This window comes from Cyrtonyx montezumae, unplaced genomic scaffold (genome assembly GCF_038088225.1).
Source record: "Cyrtonyx montezumae isolate F1298 unplaced genomic scaffold, pur_monq_1.0 scaffold_58, whole genome shotgun sequence".
NCBI classification, from domain to species: domain Eukaryota; kingdom Metazoa; phylum Chordata; class Aves; order Galliformes; family Odontophoridae; genus Cyrtonyx; species Cyrtonyx montezumae.
Window position 1 is genome coordinate 345680 of NW_027072065.1, and position 18296 is coordinate 363975.

The 18296-nt window shown below is 62.2% G+C and overlaps 4 protein-coding genes across 7 annotated transcripts in view; 3 read left to right on the top strand and 1 right to left on the bottom strand.

Annotated features, from left to right (window-relative positions):
- The window catches only part of TUBG1 (tubulin gamma 1), a 195331-nt gene that overhangs the window by 124199 nt on the left and 52836 nt on the right, over nt 1-18296 (bottom strand). The gene's annotated exons all lie outside the window — the stretch shown is intronic.
- On the top strand, nt 602-1195 carry HCRT (hypocretin neuropeptide precursor). Its single transcript, XM_065749184.1, has one exon. It carries the CDS (start codon nt 905-907, stop codon nt 1193-1195), a length of 291 nt encoding a protein of 96 aa, XP_065605256.1. The 5' UTR covers nt 602-904.
- On the top strand, nt 1638-10715 carry KCNH4 (potassium voltage-gated channel subfamily H member 4). The gene is made up of 15 exons (XM_065749086.1): nt 1638-1713; nt 4226-4459; nt 4557-4688; nt 4939-5066; nt 5707-5950; nt 6065-6222; nt 7063-7270; nt 7385-7579; nt 7703-7902; nt 8149-8398; nt 8483-8697; nt 9461-9508; nt 9582-9871; nt 9969-10221; nt 10293-10715. The coding sequence occupies exons 1-15, from the start codon at nt 1638-1640 to the stop codon at nt 10713-10715; spliced, it is 3054 nt and encodes a 1017-aa protein (XP_065605158.1).
- The window catches only part of RAB5C (RAB5C, member RAS oncogene family), a 77759-nt gene continuing 77377 nt past the window's right edge, over nt 17915-18296 (top strand). For all 4 annotated transcript variants that reach the window (XM_065749179.1, XM_065749177.1, XM_065749178.1 and 1 more), the window contains exon 1: nt 17915-18158. In XM_065749179.1, the coding sequence (XP_065605251.1) occupies nt 17993-18158 (166 nt within the window). In that variant the 5' untranslated portion in view covers nt 17915-17992. The remainder of the gene's footprint in view (nt 18159-18296) is intronic.

Below are 18296 nucleotides of genomic sequence, written 5' to 3' on the forward strand. Positions count from 1 at the left end.
CGGTCGGCGCTGACCTTTCACGCCGCTTTGTGGGGCCGCGGGTCCCGCGGGTAATTACGGCTTCATTAGTGCCACGCGCCCCGGTCCCGCGCTGCACCCACATAATACAGAGCTGCAAATGAGGGGAAAGGCCTGACCGGTCTCCGAGCTACCGACAACAAAGAGCATTACATCTCCCAGAGACCGGACGGTATTTTTGGCAGCGCTATTGTGCGGGGCCCGGGGGCCGGGGAGGGCCGCCCCTATAAAGCCCCGGTGCGCGGCTCAGGGCGGCCGCGCTGCTCACCCCGCGGGACATGCACCGGCACTGCATGAAGACACACGGAACGATGGCGGTGCCCGACGCCAAGGTGGGGCTGGGGGCGGGCAGGGGCACGGCTGGGGGGCTCGCAAGGGCTGGGCTGCTTCCCCTGGGAGCTGGGGTCGGGGGGCTCAGCCCTGCTCGGGTTCCCTGCGTGGGTGCGGGTGCACGCGGCGTGCGGTGTCGTGTTTGGCACGAGCAACGTGGGGCTGCTCCCACTGCTCCTCCCGTGGTGACGGGAGGGGGGGGGGGTGGCATCTGCGTGGCAGTGCAGGTGAAGATCCCCACAGCCAGCTCCTGCTCACGGAGTGGTTTTGGGGCTGCGATGGAGGGGGTGGAGCGAATCTCCTCGGGGTCTCCTCTGTCCGCGGAGGTGCCCCGGAGAGACAGCGCTGCGGGTGCTGCAGCAGTGGGGACGAGCAGCTGATCCGCAGGGTGGGAGCTGAGCCCCGCACCCACGCGGCCGTTCCCCGGCAGCTGCAGCGATCCGCCTGCCTCCTGCTGCTGCTGCTGCTCTGCTCCCTGGCCGGGGCCCGGCAGAGCCTGCCCGAGTGCTGCCGGCAGAAAACCTGCTCGTGCCGCATCTACGACCTCCTGCACGGCATGGGCAACCACGCCGCGGGCATCCTCACGCTGGGCAAGAGGAAGAGCATCCCGCCGGCCTTCCAGGGCCGCCTGTACCGCCTGCTGCACGGCTCCGGCAACCACGCGGCGGGCATCCTCACCATGGGCAAGCGCGAGGAGCTCCCCGGCACCGCCTGCGGGGACGCACTGAGCTGTGCTGCCGGCACCCAACCGACGGGCACCCCGAGGGGCACGGCCGGCACCCCCAGGGAGTGCCAGGAGCACAGGGACCCGACCAAGAGCCGGGGAGCGGCAAAGAGCTTTTACTGAGATGGGCGGGGGGCTGCGGGGCATCCCCGGGGGGGGGGGGATCGGTGTAAATTACTTTTAAATACCTCCTGTGAGCCTGGCCGAGGCTGCTCGGGGCACCTGGCCTTCTACAATAAACGGTAGCCTGATGTTACCCTGCTCTGCCTCATCCCTGGAGGGGCCCGGGGGCACAGCTCTGCTGCGGGGCTGGGGTCCTGCTGCCGACGAGTACCGAGAGGGTCCCGGCGCTTCCCGGGGCTGCCGAGCTGCTGCCGCTGCCCGCCGATGCCGAGACCCCTCCCGGTGCCCGGGGCGGGGCCGGGGGCGGAGCCGAAGCCCAGGGCGGGCCGGGCCGGGCCGAGCCGAGCTGGGATTACCCGCGGCGGTGGGGCAGCACCTGCGGAGCGGCCCCGGGGCGGCGGAGCCCGGTCCCGCAGCCCGGGGCGGGCCGCCCGGAGGGACGATGCCGGTGATGAAGGGTTTGCTGGCTCCGCAGAACACCTTCCTGGACACCATCGCCACCCGCTTCGATGGCACACGTAGGGCTGCGCCCCGGGACCGCGGCGGGGGGCGGGCAGAGGGAGGCGGTGCCCCCGGGACGGGACCGGAGCCCTCGGGGCTGAGCGGGTCGCGGACCCCCACGCTGTCGGTCTCCCCGCCGGGCTCAGGGCTCAATCTCCCCCGCCCCGTACAGCCCCCGGGCCGGCCGGGAGGGTCCCGGCCCCGCTCAGCACCAGGGACAGAGCTCGGCCGGCGCTGACGGGGGTCCCCGCGCCCCTCCAGCACCGACTGCTCCGGGAGGGGCGGCCCCGGCCCGGGGTTCGCCATGCTCTGCCCCGGCCCCATATTCCCGGTGCCCGGTGCGACAGCAGCAGCCACACCCGAAGCCCCGGGATGGGAGTAGGGGCTGGGTGCTATCCTGGGAACCCGCGGCACTCGGGGGATGCCGTGGGATGGCCACGCAGCACAGCGCGTGCCTGCTGCACCCATGGCACATGGCACTCCGTCCACCAACGTGGTTTGGAGCTCCAGAGCTCCGGTGTTACGCTGCGCTGGACCTCGATCCCCACTTCTTGGAGCGTAGGTGCTGGGCTGGGCTCTGCCAGCCCCGGGAGCATCTCATTTGCTTGCTGATGATCTTAAGGTCCCTTCCAGCCCAAGTCATTGCACGGAGCTGCGCTCCTGGGAGATGTGGGCAGCGGCAGCAATATTCGATGGCAGAGTGTGGGCTGGGGCTGAGCACTGCCCATTCTGGAGCCCCTTCCCACAGCTGGAGGTGCTGGAGCACCCCTGGGAGCTGGGCTCCTCCCTGTCTCCATGCCCCTCTGCTGGGTCCAGGACAGATTAAAGCCCTGACACATTGGAGAGGGGATTATGCAGGGGTGCAACGTGCCAGTTTCCGGCAGTGCTGGCACCATGCAGCCACCCAGGGATGGGCTGTGACAGATGCTGGCCCCAAGCCTCCCCAAAATCTCCCAGCCCCCCAGGATTCCCCTCTCTTGTGGTGCTGGTACTGGAGATGATGATGCTTGGAGCCTGGAGCGTGCCCACACTGAGAGTTTGCCCCACAGAGCGAGGATGGCCAACAGCATCCTGACTTTGACGGGTTGAACCCGCCCTACGGGTGCTTTTAAATAGTGTCTGGCTTTGCGGGTTTGATGTGTCTCTTATCGGCTTTATCTGCCATGGAGAGGGGCTTTAGCTGCAGTGATATGTGGCACGACTTAACCCTGCCTCTCTCACACAGCTGCTGTCTAATAGGCCCCACACTGCTCATCCAGGTGAGCTACCACCACAGTGGGGCTGCAGTCCCCTCCATGGCTGTGCCTCTCCCCAGTGAGAGCCTTTTTTTCCTTTCTAATAACACACCCTGGACACCACAGTAATCCCAGCTCCCCAGAGCAAAAATCTGGCCTTAGTCACAGCTATTTTTGCTTCTCCAAGCTAATCCGGGGTTGAGCTGTGCCGTGGTGGCCCCGTGGCACCTCCCATTGCACCAGGGCTGTGCGTGGCTCCTTGCTGCCCTTGCCCAGGCTGCGCTGTCCTGGCACAGCTTTGCACTGTAATCTGCCGTGCCCCCCCCCTCCCCCCCGAGCTGTGAAATGGGGAAGATGGTGTTGTTCTGGGTGCTGGGGGTGTGGAGTGCAGGGCTTTGGGCTTGAGGCCACATCTGGACGGTGGCCCCCGTTCTGCCCTCAGTGTGTGCGATCTCAGCCCCCGCTGGCCGTGCATCCCACTTCCCTGCTGCCCTTGTGTGCATCCTTCCCTGGGCTAAAGCACAGAGCCATCTGGATGGCTGGCACGGAGCCTGCAGCCAGCACTGTGCAGCCCTGCAGGCAGAGCCCGGCCCGGGGCTGTCCTGCAGGGCAGGGGTGATGCTGGGGGGCCGTGAGCCCCGCAGTGCTGTGACAGCCAAGAACACCGCATTTCCACTCAGCTCCATCCTTCCCTGGCTTGGCGTGGGCTCAGGGCTCGGTGGCATCGCTCCCACCCCTCTGCCGGGGCAGGGGCCCGCAGTGCCTGGCCGTGCTCGCTGTCCCCTGCTAAGCTCCGCACCCGGCAGGGAGGTGGAAGCAGCAGATGGTGGGGGGAAGTGCGGATCACCATGCGTGGGATTGCGGCTCATTGCAAGAGGAGCCAGGGGCTGCAGTGAGCTCCTTCCCCTCCCAGCGCTGTGGGGCCAGGCTGGGGTCCTGCCTGCAGCTGGGACCCGTGGGCTGGCAGAGCAAGGGGGGGCCCGGCGTTGGGGTCTCCCCATGCAGGGCACGGTTCACAGTACACGGCTCGGTTCTCCTTGGCTCTGCTGGCACTGGATGAGCGTGGGGTGTGCAGCCCTGTGCTGTGGGTCCCCTGGTGCAAACAGTGATGCGCAGCCACTGCTCTGCTGGGGAGGAGAGGGGTCCGTGGGTGGGCGCAGCAGCAGGGGGACCTTCCAGGTGGACACACAGAGGGGTGGGATTTCTCGGTTACCCCCATGCTTTGGGGTGCAGGGGCCGTCCGTGCCCCCCAGGACGGCCCCGAGCCCTCAGGGGCAGCTGTGTCTCCTTTCAGACAGCAACTTCATCCTGGCCAACGCTCAGGTCCGCCGCGGTTTCCCCATTGTTTACTGCTCTGACGGCTTCTGCGACCTGACCGGCTTCGCCCGCACGGAGGTGATGCAGAAGAACTGCAGCTGCCGCTTCCTCTGCGGGGCCGAGACCAGCGAGCCCGTCCTGCAGCGCATCGAGAAGGTGCTGGAGGGCAAGCAGGAGCAGCAGGCCGAGGTCTGCTTCTACAAGAAGGGTGGTGAGTGGCACGGGGTGCAGGGCCCCGCAGGCGGCTCCAGGCGGGGCTCAGCCCTCGGTGGGGCTGTCCTGCCTCCCCTTTCCTCTCCTCCGCACAGGGGCTGCGTTCTGGTGCCTGCTGGACATCATGCCCATCAAGAATGAGAAGGGGGAGGTGGTGCTCTTCCTCGTCTCCTTCAAGGACATCACAGAGAGCCGTGGCAAGAGCCATCCAGGCGACAGGAAGGAGGGTGAGCCGTGCTGGTGGGGTGGGGATGCGATCCGAGGGTCACAGCTGTGTGTGCAGTGGGGACGTGGTGGCCCCAGCTCCAGCTGCTCCTGCCTGCACAGTGCTACTTGTGCCAGGAGGGACCCCAGGGCTGCTCTGAGCTCCCAGTGGTTCCCAGGAAAAGGGAATGGGAGCAATGGGGCTCGTTCCCACAGCTTCGGGTGTGAGAGCCCCCCCAGTGCTCCTGCTAACCCAGCATGTCACCTCAGCAGGGAAGCAGAGGAGCAAGAAACCCGGCAGCTCACAGCTGCGGGCGGCACGGCGGCAGGGCCGGACGGTGCTGCACCGGCTCAGCAGCCATTGGGCACGGCGGGACCGCGGTGAGATGAAAATCAATCGGGTAAGCAGCCGGGTGTGCACAGAGCCTGGCAGCCCCACGGTGCTCTCCCCATGCCGTGCACCTCGCTGCCCCTCGAGGCACTGAAACGCCCTCGATCCCAGGCAGCTGCACCGTGCTGAGGCTGCTGGTAGGCAGCAGAGCAGGGGGTGCTGTGGGGAAAGCAGAGCTCTGGGCAGCTCCTGCGTGTTCACTCTTCTGCATGAGCTGTGGGGAAGCCCAGGAGCCCCAGGGAGCGCCGTTAGCAGGTGCTGGGTGTGTGAGCAGAGGTTCCCAGCATCACTGTGCCAGCGGTGCTGAGCCCGGGAGGAAAGGGGCAGGAGAGGCAGCGATGCCATCGGTGCCAGCACAGAGGGTGGTGGTGGGCTCTGCCCACTGCATGTGAATTTGCACGTGGGGCCGTTCAGGGCAGCAGCTGGCCCTGACAATGGATTGCTGTTAATAGCATTAGTGCAACATCAATTTACAGCAGTAATCGGTTACTCCGTGCCCGCCTTTGGGATGACCTCAGTGCAGCCTGTGTGCTACGTGCCCAACAGGCAGCTGCGTCCATCACCAAGTCATTGGGCCCAGGGGCACCCGAGGAAAGGGGGTCTGCAGAGTGGGACCATTCCTGTGCCACCGCTGCCTTCTGCTCCCCCAGAACGTGTTTGAGAACAAGCCCTCCATCCCTGAGTACAAAGTGGCCTCGGTGCAGAAAGCCCACTTCATCGTGCTGCACTACAGCATCTTCAAGGCGCTCTGGGACTGGCTGATCCTGGTGGCCACCTTCTACGTGGCTGTCACTGTCCCCTACAACGTCTGCTTCACCAGCATGGAGGACAACCTCTCAGCCGCGCGCAGCACCATCGTCAGCGACATCGCGGTGGAAATGCTCTTCATCCTGGGTAGGTCTGTGCCCGGGGATGAGCACCCACCTGAGGCACGAGGATGTCCTCGGCTGGGACCCAGCCCGACCCCACTGCTGCAGTGGGGCACTCAGGGCCGCCGTGCTCCCCCAGACATCATCCTGAATTTCCGGACGACGTACGTGAGCCACTCGGGCCAGGTGGTGTATGAGCCCCACTCCATCTGCATCCATTACGTGGCCACCTGGTTCTTCGTGGACCTGATTGCTGCGCTGCCCTTCGACCTGCTCTACATCTTCAACGTGACTGTGGTGAGAACGGGGAGTGGGGCTCTGTGGGCAGTCTGCCCTGGGTCTGCAGGGGGTGGGGGGAGCAGGAATTGCAGTGATAGAGGGAAAGCTGCATGTCTTAATTTAACCAGCGGCAGCTACCAGTGATGCTGACTGCCAAAGCAGTGCTCCAGGAGCTGCAGGGGCCTGGAGCAAGTCTGGGTCTCAGCAACTCTGTGTATACGTGCAAGTATCATGCACACACACACAGAGCACTGCAGTCAGGGACACTGTCCCAGGCCCCATTACCACCCTCTGCTAATTGCAGAAGGGTGAGGAGGAGCAAGGCACGTGCAGGCTGTGGCTGCAGTTACTGGAGGCAGAGCAGTACTGCATGGAAGGAAAGAGTTCTTGGGGCTGGGGCTGCCCCCCTGAGCCGAGTGTGGGGCTGCTCGTGCCCCGGCAGTGCTGCCAAGTAGGAAAACAACGTCAGCCACGTTTGGTGTCCTCAGCGTCACTGTGCACCTGAGCCATCCAGACCAGCTTAATCCAGGGCATCTCAGGCTCCTTTTGTCCAGAACTGTCACAGGCGAGACACACTATCTTGCTGTGATTTCCTTTGCAAAGGAGATTTAACCTGCTTTCTGCCAGCACAGCTTCACCAGCCCCATCCCCTGATACCAAACTCACTGCTCCCTGCTTCCTCCCTCTGCTGGCTCTCCTCCTCCTCCTCTCCCAGGTGGCTCAGTGCCCCGCTGTATAGCCCATAACCCTCCTGCAGCTGTGGGGAGCGGTGGAGGGTCTCTGCCGCGGGGGGAGGCGGGGGTCGTTCCCAGCTCTTCGTGCAGCTCTGCCAGGCTCGCCCTCCTGCCTGCTCCCCAGACCTCGCTGGTGCATTTGCTGAAGACGGTGCGGCTGCTGCGGCTGCTGCGGCTGCTGCAGAAGTTGGACCGCTACTCGCAGTACAGTGCCATGGTGCTGACGCTGCTCATGTCCGTGTTCGCGCTGCTGGCCCACTGGATGGCGTGCATCTGGTACGTCATCGGCCGCAAGGAGATGGAGAGCAACGACCCGCTCACCTGGGACATCGGTGGGTGCAGTCCTGGCCGGTTCCTGCCTGCAGAGCGCGGCCGGGGCACGGCCGCGGCTGCGCTGAGCGGTGGCTGCCCCCGGGCGGGCGCTGAGCCTGGGCTGTGCTTGGCAGGCTGGCTGCACGAGCTGGGCAAGAGGCTGGAGGCTCCTTACATCAACAGCTCCGTGGGGGGGCCCTCCATCCGCAGCGCCTACATCGCCTCCCTCTACTTCACCCTCAGCAGCCTGACCAGCGTGGGCTTCGGCAACGTCTGCGCCAACACCGACGCCGAGAAGATCTTCTCCATCTGCACCATGCTCATCGGGGGTGAGGCGGGCGCTGGGGCGGGGAGGAGACGGGGTTGCAGCTGCACCCTCCAGCCCCGCGCTGCACAGCCCCTCCTGGCCCTGCCCCCCTCCCCGTGGGCTGACACTGCCCCCTGGATCGCAGCGCTGATGCACGCCGTTGTCTTTGGCAACGTCACGGCCATCATCCAGCGCATGTACTCGCGCCGCTCGCTCTACCACACCCGCATGAAGGACCTCAAGGACTTCATCCGCGTGCACCGCCTGCCCCAGCAGCTCAAGCAGCGGATGCTGGAGTACTTCCAGACCACCTGGTCGGTGAACAACGGCATAGATGCTAACGAGGTAGGAGGGTTCTGCAGGGCTGCACCCGCAGCCCGGGCCAGCGATGGGAGCGCAGGCGTGTGCGTGTGCGCGCGTCCGTGTTCTGCTGCTGGAGGGATGGGAGCTGTGCGGTGCGGGGCGCGGGGACGCGCACACGGAGCAGCGTCGGCCCGTCAGCGGCCGCAGCTGTGCTGCGTTGGCCGTGCGGGGGGGCCCTGCAGGGCGCGGGGATGCTCCGTTCCCCCATCCCGGCTCCTCTGTCGCCAGCTGCTGCGGGATTTCCCCGACGAGCTCCGTGCCGACGTGGCCATGCACCTGAACAAGGACATCCTGCAGCTGCCCATCTTCGGGACCGCCAGCCGCGGCTGCTTGCGCTCCCTCTCGCTGCACATCAAGACGTCGTTCTGCGCGCCCGGCGAGTACCTGCTGCGGCAGGGCGATGCTCTGCAGGCCAACTACTTCGTCTGCTCCGGCTCCCTCGAGGTGCTGAGGGACAGCGTGGTGTTGGCCATCCTGGGTGAGGGCTGTCCCCACGGCACCTCGCTGCCCGCCCGGCGCGGGGCTGCCGCCGCCATAGCCCCCGCCCCGTCCCCTCCTGCAGGCAAAGGGGATCTGATCGGCGCCGACCTGGCCAGCAGGGACGCGGTGATCAAAACCAACGCGGACGTGAAGGCGCTGACCTACTGCGACCTGCAGTACATCGGGCTGCGGGGGCTGCGCGAGGTGCTGCAGCTCTACCCCGAGTACGCTAGCAAGTTCGCAGCGGACATCCACCAGGACCTCACCTTCAACCTGCGGGAGGGCAGCGAGATGGAGGTGGGTGCGTGTCCTCTCCCGCAGGCCCCTTCCCGTCCTCGCGTCCCCAGAGCTGGGAGCAGGGCTGGGGCTCTGCGTGGCCGGGATGGGGAGTTCGTCTGCTCCGTTCTCGCTCTCCCGAGGCTCCGTGGCTCTGCCGCCCCGTGCAGGTATGTCCCGGCGGCTTTTCTCATCTCTGTGCAACCCAGGCACTTTCAAAGCCAAATCGAGAGCGTTTGCAGCGGAGGAGGCTGAGGTGGATGCGGGGCTTGGAAGTGGGGTGGGAGGTAGAGGGGAGGTAGCCGGGGCTCAGCCCCCCCCCCCCCCCCCGCAGGAGGCTGCTGAGTTGACTCATGCTGCTGGGGGGTTCTCTGCGGCGCAAATAGCCGCGCATCCCCTGCCCACCGCCTCCCCCCTCCCCTGTTCCGGAGCAGTGGAGGCTGCGCCCGTGTGCCCCCGGCACCCACCGCCCCCAGGGCAGGGCGGAAGGTCGCTCTCTGCACCAAAGAGCTTTGTCATTCACTTGGGAGAGGTATGAACAAACGGAGGCGGATGCAAGCAAAGCGCTTTGTGCTGCCCGTGGGGCCGTGACGTCCTGACAGTGGGGTCTCGGCCGTGGCTCTGGCTGAGCTCTGGGGCCCAGCACATTACTGAGAACAGCAGAGGACAGGCGTGGGCTGCGAGCCCCGGAGCCCGGCAGGGCACTGCGGGACTGCAGTCTGGGAGGCTGCAGGCCGACGCGGGCACGGCTCTGCCCGCTGATGCCTCCAAATCTCTCTCGCAGGGTCTGGGCCGCTTCGCCCGCTCCCCGCGCCTCTCTCAGGCATCGCAGGTTCGTGCTGTGGGGGGGTAGGGAGCCGCGGGGGTGCGGGGAGCAGCTCTGACCGCTCCTCCCGCACCCGCAGCCCCGCTCGGACAGCGGCACCGGCCCGGAGCAGACCCTCCCCCGCATCGCGGAGGACGAGGAAGAGGCGGATGAGGTCTTCCAGCGCTCGCCCCCCGCCGTCGCGCCCCGCGAACCGTTGCTGCCCCCTCGTAGCAGCACCGCGCGTTTCCTCGGTGCTCCTCGCGGAGAGGAGCGCGGCAGCCCCGCGGCGCGGCCCCGGGGGGAAGTGGAGGGGGGCGGGGGCCGGAGGCCAGCTCGGCTCCTCAGCCCCCCACAGCACGCCCCTGGACCTCCCGAGCTCAGCCCCAGGTAAAGGCGAGGGCTGCACGTGTTCGGGGGGGGAAGGGGGGGGAAGTGGGGGTGGACACGGTGAGGACGAGGTAGGGTCCTCACCACCCCCTCGCAGAGTGGCGGACGGGAGCGAAGACGACGTGGGGACCCGGGAAGCGCGGATCTTCTGCTTCGGCGCGACCCCGCGGCTGCAGGGCGCGCCCAGGGGCTCCCCACCATCAGGTACGTCCGCTCCAACTGGGGAGGGGGGGAGCCAGGGGGTCCCAGCGACGTGTGGTGTCTTCCCGACAGGGAATGCGGAGCGCGGCCCGGCACTGACGGCAGAGGTGGAGGCGGCGGAGCGCAGCATCGTGCGGCTGAGCCGGGAGGTGCGGGGCCGCCCGGGAGTGCGGGGCCCACCCGCCTCGTCGGGGCTCACGGCTTTCCGTCCTCGTTTCAGATCGCCCACCTTAACCACGAGGTTTCGCAGCTCGGCCGGGAGCTGCAACGCGTGCTGGAGCTGCTCCAGGGCCGCCCGCCGCCCCCTGCGTGGCCTCGTCGCCCTCCCGGAGCCTCCTCACCGCCCCCCCGGCCCCCGCCGGCTCTTGCCGCCTCCCGTAGCTCCCCCCCCGCCTGTAGTCGTGGTCCCGCCCGCAGCCGCTCGGTTCCCACCGCCTCCGGCGCCCCGGGGCTGTGCACGGATTGGCCGCTCCCTCCGTCCCCCGCCGCCCCGCAGCCCGCGCCTCGCCCATCCCGCCCCGTCCCGCAGTCCCCCACGTCGCCGCCGCCGCCCGCGGTGCCGCCCCGTTCTGCCCACTCCTTCCCGGGCTGCTCTGCCCGTGCCCGCCCGCAGCACCGCTCCGGCTCCGCCAGCGCCCGTTGAGCCGCGGGTGCACCGGGACCCCCCCGCGGTGTGTGTCCGGGTTCACGTCACGTCGCTCCCCGCCTCTCTGCACGGATTTTGATACCGGTTTTGATACTCTCCTTACGCGGGGCTTTTTGTAAATTCACCCACCCCCTCCGGGGCCGCACAGCCCTCGTGCCCGGTGCTGGACGCCGGCCGTCACCCGGGACGCTGTGAGCGGAGCTCGGGGGGATGGTGGTACCCCCGGGCCGGTGCCGCCCCCCCGGGCGCTGCCCCCCCCCTCGGCATTGCCCCTCTGCCCTCTGTGCCCATCCGGACCGCACAGAGCGGAATGGGAAATAAAAGCTCTATTTTTACAGCTCCGGAGATGCGCTGCGGGTGGGGGGGTGTGTGTGTGGGGGGGGGGGGTTGCGGGATCGCGGATGGGATGGGGCAGAGGTGCTCGAGGTGGGGCAATGGGGTTTGTGCGCACCGCGTACCGGGGGCTCCATCCCATTCCGTCCCTCCCCGGACCACGACCAAGGATCGCGCCTCAGGACAGCCCCGCGCCCCGGGGCAATGCCGGGGGACTCCCGAGGACTACAATTCCCATGGTGCTCCGCGAGGAGCACGCGGTGACGTCGCGGAGCGCGGATCTCGTGATACGGCACTCCCCTCAGGGGGCGGGGACGCGATGGGGCGGGACAAAGATGATTGGCAGTCGCAGCTGCCCGTGACTTGCAGGCCGGAGCGGAAGTGGTGGACGGGTCCGGAAGCGGAACGGGTAAAGGCGGAAGTGAGGGCCGGGGCCTGCGAGACGCACCCGCGGCGGGAGCGGCGCTGCGGGCGGTGAGTGGCGGTCGGGGCCGCGGGGCCCGGTGTCCCGCAGGCTCGGCTCCCGGTCTGCCCGCCCGGCCGGGGCAGGCGCTGCGCGGTGGGGATGGGGCGCGGTCTCGCGGTCGCCGGTCCGCCGTGCACGACCCCCGGGTCCTGACCGCGACGCTCAGTGGGGGCCGGGGGTGGTCGGTCGCTTCCCGTGAAGACCCGGCCCTGCTGGGAGCGGAGCGCTGCCCGCGAACGGCACCGGGAGGGCTCCGGTTAAGGGCTGCTGTGCTGGGCGGGCGGGGCCGGGGGCCGCCGGGGCACCCACTGCTCGGGCGGACCCCGGTTTGTCCCGGGCGTCCCTGGGCTGACGCTCACTGCATCGTTTTGCGTTATGGATAGGAGGGACGCGGCTGCTTGCTGCAGTGTGCTTTTAATAAATGCTTCCTTCCCCTCCTGGTGGTTCTCGTGTTGCTGTGCTACAGCAGTGGAGGAGTTGCTTGTACAGCAATTGCTTGGAGTTTGAATGTGGCTTGGAGAAGGTGTGGTGCCTGCAGGGATGGTGGTTTGACCTTTTGTTATGGGCAGTCGGTGCTGAGGTGGATGTAGGGGCTCCAGAAGGCTGGAAGCCAGCTGGCTCCTCAGCAGAGCACGGCCCAAATGAAGGCTGTGGCTTTATTTGATGCAAACAGTTGCTGTTGGGCTTGGACCTTTCTAGGTTGCTGCTGGTTGAAAACCCCCATCTTTTTGTCCTCTGCGGCACACGTGAAGTTCAACGTGATGGCACAGAGCTGGCCTCAGTGCTGTCCTTTCCCTGGAAGGGGTCTCAGGTGCACAGCTGCGCATTCACACACAGCAGCCTCCTGCTGCCTGGCACAGCTGCTGTGTGATCCCACAGGGCTGATCCTGCAGGTGCACAGTGGGCAGCAAGCTGTGGGTGTGAGGTCCTGTGATGGCAGCTGCACCTGATCATACTCAGGGTGCTACTGAACGTGGGAGAGCTCTGATGGCTGAGGGCTTTGTGGTTAATGGCAGCCCCTTGCTGTGAGTCAGCCTGCTGGGGAGTTACAGCCCTTTGCTTGTTGTTGTTGTGCGTGGCCGTTGGAGCTCTGACCTTGATGGTTTCCAAATGGATAAGGAAGTCAGGGAAGAGCACACTAGGATGCTATTTTGAGTCTTATGTGGAACAAGTTACGTCTACTTGTAAGGTAAATAACTCCCAATGATGGTACTCTACAAGGAGATAGTATAGAGGATGGTATATTTTAAGTAGTTCTATATAAACAGTATACAGATAATACAAAAGAGAAGATGGCTCACCTTTATGATGACAAGGCTCGCAGGGGACTCCACATGGGAGGGATCTCCAAGAAGAGATCCTTCCCTGGTGGTGGTCAGCCCTTAAATGGGGTTTGGGAGAGGTGGAGCCAGGCTCCACCCCTTCCACTCACACAGGTATATCACCTTCACCTGTGCCCCATGGCTGACTTGGTGCTCATCTCAGGTGGCCAATCAGTGGTTCAAGCCGTGATTCAGCAGTTCCCATACACTACTATTCTTAGTTTTTTGTCTGGTGGCTTTCCAATTGCTTGAGCCACCCTACTTATAGCATGACACCTCATGTAGTGTGAAGCAGAACTGGAGTCCTGACTCTCTCAAGGCAGGGCCCTGATTGAGACCATAAAAAGGAAGATAATTCCGATTCATGTTGTCTTGGCATGCCATGCTGTTTGAGTGACCTTCCTCAGAATACACCACTGATGCTCATTCCTGCCTTGGCTCTTCATGTTGTTTGCTCAGTGGTGAAAGTTGTGACTGAGAAGGGTGAGGAATTCAGAATGGCGTTTGTAGACTGCTGCAGGGCAGCGTTGGCCTTAATGCCATCTTGGAGTGAGGACAGCAGGTAAAGCTGGAGTCTGTGCAGACCTGTAAGGTTAAGAAAAGGCATGCTTGGCTTCGGTGACTGTGTCTCAACAGGATGGCCTAACAGTCAAGTTCTTCCATGGGTAGTCCACCTCTAGAGGCAGTTTTCCTCCTGAGATACCATAGGCTAATTCAAGCTACGTTCATTTTAAGATAAGGGACTTGCACTGCCTGGCACTAAGGCTGTTTAAGTAAGGCTTTAATTCCCCATTATGTGTAGGAAGGAGCAAGATGAAATGGAAGTCCTGAGGAAGGGTTTCAGTTAGAGAGCGGCATGGGGGGCAGCAAGCTCCATAGGTGGAGGCAGTAAAATCAGACAACCTGGTTTTACCGTGAGCAGAGTTGGATTTGTGTCACTTTGTTATAGCAGTGAGGCCAATAATGGACTGGGCACTGTCTGAAGCAGAGCTGAGTGGCAGCCTCATGCCATGTGCTTGGCCAGACCTCGAGGTGTGGAGGAGCAGTGATGAGAAGTGAAATTATCATCATCGCAGCAAAGCTCTGCATGTAAAGGAGGGGTCACAGCCCTGGCGTTGCTCTGGGCCCTGCATGTCATCAGCTCAGTGCTGCGTGGTCACCTACTGGATGGTCACACACCTCCTTAGGAAGGGAGGGGGAACAGTGCCAAGTCCTTCCAGGCACAGGAAGTGAAATGGGAACGCTTCTAATGAAGTGGGTGTAGCCCGAAGTATTTTGGTCAGCATGCTTAGAAGAGGGCAGAATGCAGGAATGGCAGAGTCAGCTCTTTACTTCCCCTGGGATATGCATTTGAAGTCCTCTTATGCAAGTTCTGTGAAATTGTCAGGAACCATGAAAATGTTCCATCTGCAGCCAGAAACAGTGCATCTTCCTGGAAGTGACATTATGGGGAACAGAAGTGCTCTGTCTTAATTCTGAAGTGACTGCGAACTTCCCCTGAAGCATGGGAATGAGCTGGTGGAGTAGTCCTACATAAACAGATAAGAGAACACCAGTGTTCATGTTTGCTTTGATACGGTGGCACTCTGAAAAAGGAGCCACTGGAGGCAAGAGATCGTTGTGCCTGGGAAAGATACCATGAAGGTCACCGACGCTGTTGTGAAGATGGCTGTTTTCTACTCTGCGTTTCAACAGTCTGCCTCTTCCAACAGGTAGCAGGTGCTGCCTAAAGGCGTGTGTTGGTGGACTTCTGTCAGAATGAGGATGGGCCTTTTGAGAGCGTGCAGTGCCTGGGGAGGAAGGAGTGTGAGGTATGGGAACCTTGCCTGCAGGGTGACAAACTTAGTTCTGAGTTGGTCTGCTCAGTAATGTGGAGCATCTTCAACCTGGCAGCGCATCAGCTTCTGGAAACAGGACAGAGGTCTCACAGTGCCAAGAATAACTGAAAGCAGGCAAGACCTCCAGGAGGGGGTTAACGTGAGAACGGGAGGATTTTGGTACCTGGGATGTAGGGACATTGTTCTGTGCAGCTGCTGAGAAGCTTATATAAAATGAGGGCGATGCAGAACTCATCTACAGAAGTTGTGTGCTGCAATTTATGCCTCGCTAACACTTCCTCGGAAGCTGCCGCCTCTCATCCTGCTGCTTTTAAAGCAGTCCTTACGAGCGTGCTGTTTCCATGGCTTGGATGAAGCTGTGCTGGAAGCTTGCATGCCTGGGACTCCACCACGCTGATCTGGAACGAGCTCACCTGCTGTGAGCTGATGGGATAAGGTGCCCTGACCCCTGTAGGTTCTAACGCTGTCCCGAGGAAGGGCAGCAGCACAGTACCTCAGCCTGCCCTAATTGCACGCTTCTCTCTTCAGCCCGTGGTGATCTAATAGGGCACTAGCTGCAGTTTTGAAAGCAATTAGTCATGCTGTTCTGCAGAATTAAAACCCCCACTGGATTAGGCACGGAGCTTCTTTGTAGTGCTGGTGTGGCCGATATGGTAATAACTCTTGCTGGTGCTTATTCAGCTGCCTGAGCGTTGAAACCTGAACCTCCAAAGGTACAATCCCAGTCTGATCCCTTTGCATCTCATTGGATGCTTTCAGGTAAAGGTAATTGCTAAAGCCTCATAACCCCTTTGGAGGGGGTGAGAGAGCCTGGCAGAGGGACTTGAGCACCCCAAGGCTCTGCTTGTGCCTGAGAACCATCTGCCTGTCCCTGCTGCTTGGCAGGGGAAGGATTAAGAGTTGATCTTTGCTGCTGTAGCTCAGTGGAAGAGCTTCAGTGCCCAGCTGGGAATATGAACGGTGTTTGAGGTGGCTTTCTTAAATGAATTTGAAATCACAACTTGAGTTTGCTTGCACTTTGCCCTGTGTGTTCCGTTTAGGAAATGAATGAAGTGCATGTGGCTTGGGATGGCCTGAAGCTTGCAGAAATTGGAGTGAGGTCCTAGAGAGGTTGCTCAGGACCCAGAGCTGAGCTGACTAGTGTGTGGGGTGCCTGTGTGTGGTGCTGTCCTGCGAAGCCCAGCTGCACAGCATCTGCAGTGCACTGAGCACTAACTGTGGGTCCGTGGCCTTGTGGTATCAGCAGCTCCCTGCTGCTGTGGCCAGCTGCCATTCAGAGGCAGGTGAAGCAAAACCACTCGGTACCTTTGGGGCTGTCTTTGCCAAGGAATTCATGCGGTACTGTCAGCTGTTCAACAAGATAAATATTTCACTGGGGCTTTTGTCTTGAGTGTTTTGATTGTAAGCCAACAAACGTGCAGTGAAATTACTTCTAGCATAGAGAGCAGAAGCAATCCTCGGTAACTCGATTCTTCTGTGAGTTGGACATAGACCTGCTTGCTCAATTCTGTCTGAAGTCATGGTAAAATGGATTGAAGTCTCTGAAATGTAGGTCACACAAAGACTTGAGGATGTCAGCAGCTCATTTCCCTGCTCTGGGAATCGCCCCTATCGTGTTTCAGGAGGTCATAACTCAGCCGAGGCATGATTCACGTGGCCTTCAACGTGCAGTGTTGGTCTGGAGTGGTGACAGAGCTCACCGGTCTGCTGATAGACCGGCCTGGTAAATGAATACAAGGTTAAACAAGCCAACGCTGCTGCTTTGCAATCTTGAGTTGGGAGAGGGACTGCAGCAGGCAGAAACATCCTCAGGTTGGTACGATGTGGGGCTTCAGTGTGCCCCACATGGTGAGAACTGAGCAGCTCCTGGCCAAGCTGCCTCGTGCTGCTTCCTCACCGTCCGGCCAGTCCAGCTGCTGGTCTGTGCTTGCTATCAAGCTTTCTCATCCCATCAGAACGGTGTTTGTCCTTCCTTGGTCAGGGAGGTGGGCTTCTGGTTGCACACTGCTGCCAACAGCTGCTTCTCGGTGCTGTGTGTTGCTCCTCGAGGCTTCTTTCCCACCTGCCTGCTTCAGTGCATGCTGCAGCAGTAGGTTTCTGATCGACTGCTTCTGATCAGAGTGATTTCGTGCTGAATGTCTCTGCAGATCACCGTATTCTTTGGAGCTTTTGCTCTGAAGCACAGCTCACAGCTCCAGGACTGCTGTTCACACAAGTGCTGTTTGCTGGGTAAACGTTGGGTCGCTCTGAGCAAAAAGGTGTTTCCTTGGGGCAGGAATGTGCTGTGGAGGGAAGGGTCGGTCAGGGCTTTTTTTTTACTGCTTGTCTTTGATGAGAAACTTGGGCTGTGAGCGTTGAAGGGAAGGTGGTGATAAAGAGCAGATGCAATCAGTATTTTGTCACGTTGAATACAGGAAATCTGTGGGACTGCACTTGGAATACAGCTCCTTGTGGTTGATGGCCTGGGAGGCACTGAGCCCTCGCTCAGGGTTATCTGTGGCTGTAGAACAGCTTGTCTTGCTCTCTGTGCCGTGGGGTCTCAGTGCTGCTGCTGTGTGGGTGCTGCCCCTGCTTCCAGATAAGTCTGTCTGGACTTCTGCTGGCTGATAACTGCCTGCAGCAGTGGTGGGGCAGCTGCTTTTGGGCCTGGGGGAGGTCAGAGGTGGCCTTGAGGGCTGCTTGAAGAGGCTTCGTGTGAGGGCCTTTTAAGTTGTGAATATAGTGACTTTCTCTTGTGGTCTGAAGGAGTGGGGCAGTGCTGCTTTCCTTCATGGCTTACAGAGGGCATGTGAGCATCTCTCCTTCCTTGGCGCTCTGAAGCTGCTATTGGTGAACCTGGGAGAGGAGGAAGGAGTTAAAGGTCATCTTCAGTTACCTCCATCAACTGAGTAATGTTTTAAAGGACAAAGCTCTAATGACCTGGCTGGCGTGCTGGCTGTTTTCTGCTTGCCTTGCCCCAGCTAGGAGTGTAACGTGGCACACAGTGGAAGTGCTGGAGGGTCCAGTGGGGGGAGAGCTCGTGTTACCATATCCCTGCTCTGAGGAGGCTCAGACGACTTCAGATGCTGTGGGAGCTGCTGATAGACAGAAACTGCCTGACGTGCTGTGGTGCATGCAGCCAGTGACCTTCCACAGCGGGAAGGAGCCAGCAGCTGATGGTGGCTGCAGGTCAGAGCCACCTCTGGAACTGGTGGGGCTGCTCCGGAGCGTGTCGCTAACTCTGTCCTCTTCTTCCAGTTGCAACCTGCCTCCAGGTGGATCCAGTGCCGAATCCACAGCATCCTTAACTCTTGGCACTCCTGCACTTAGGCCACAATGGCAGGTCGAGGTGGAGCTGCTCGACCGAACGGACCGGCTGCTGGGAACAAAATCTGTCAGTTCAAACTGGTCCTCTTGGGAGAGTCGGCGGTGGGGAAGTCCAGCCTGGTCCTGCGCTTCGTCAAGGGGCAGTTCCACGAGTACCAGGAGAGCACGATTGGAGGTGAGTGCCAGCTGCAGGTGGTGGAAGGACTCTGCCATGCTAACCCAGCCCGGCGGTATCGGGAGCGTTCGTGGCCGTCTCAGTCTGGTCTGGGGTTTTTGCTATAAATAGTGAAGCAGATCATGCTTTACCTCCTGC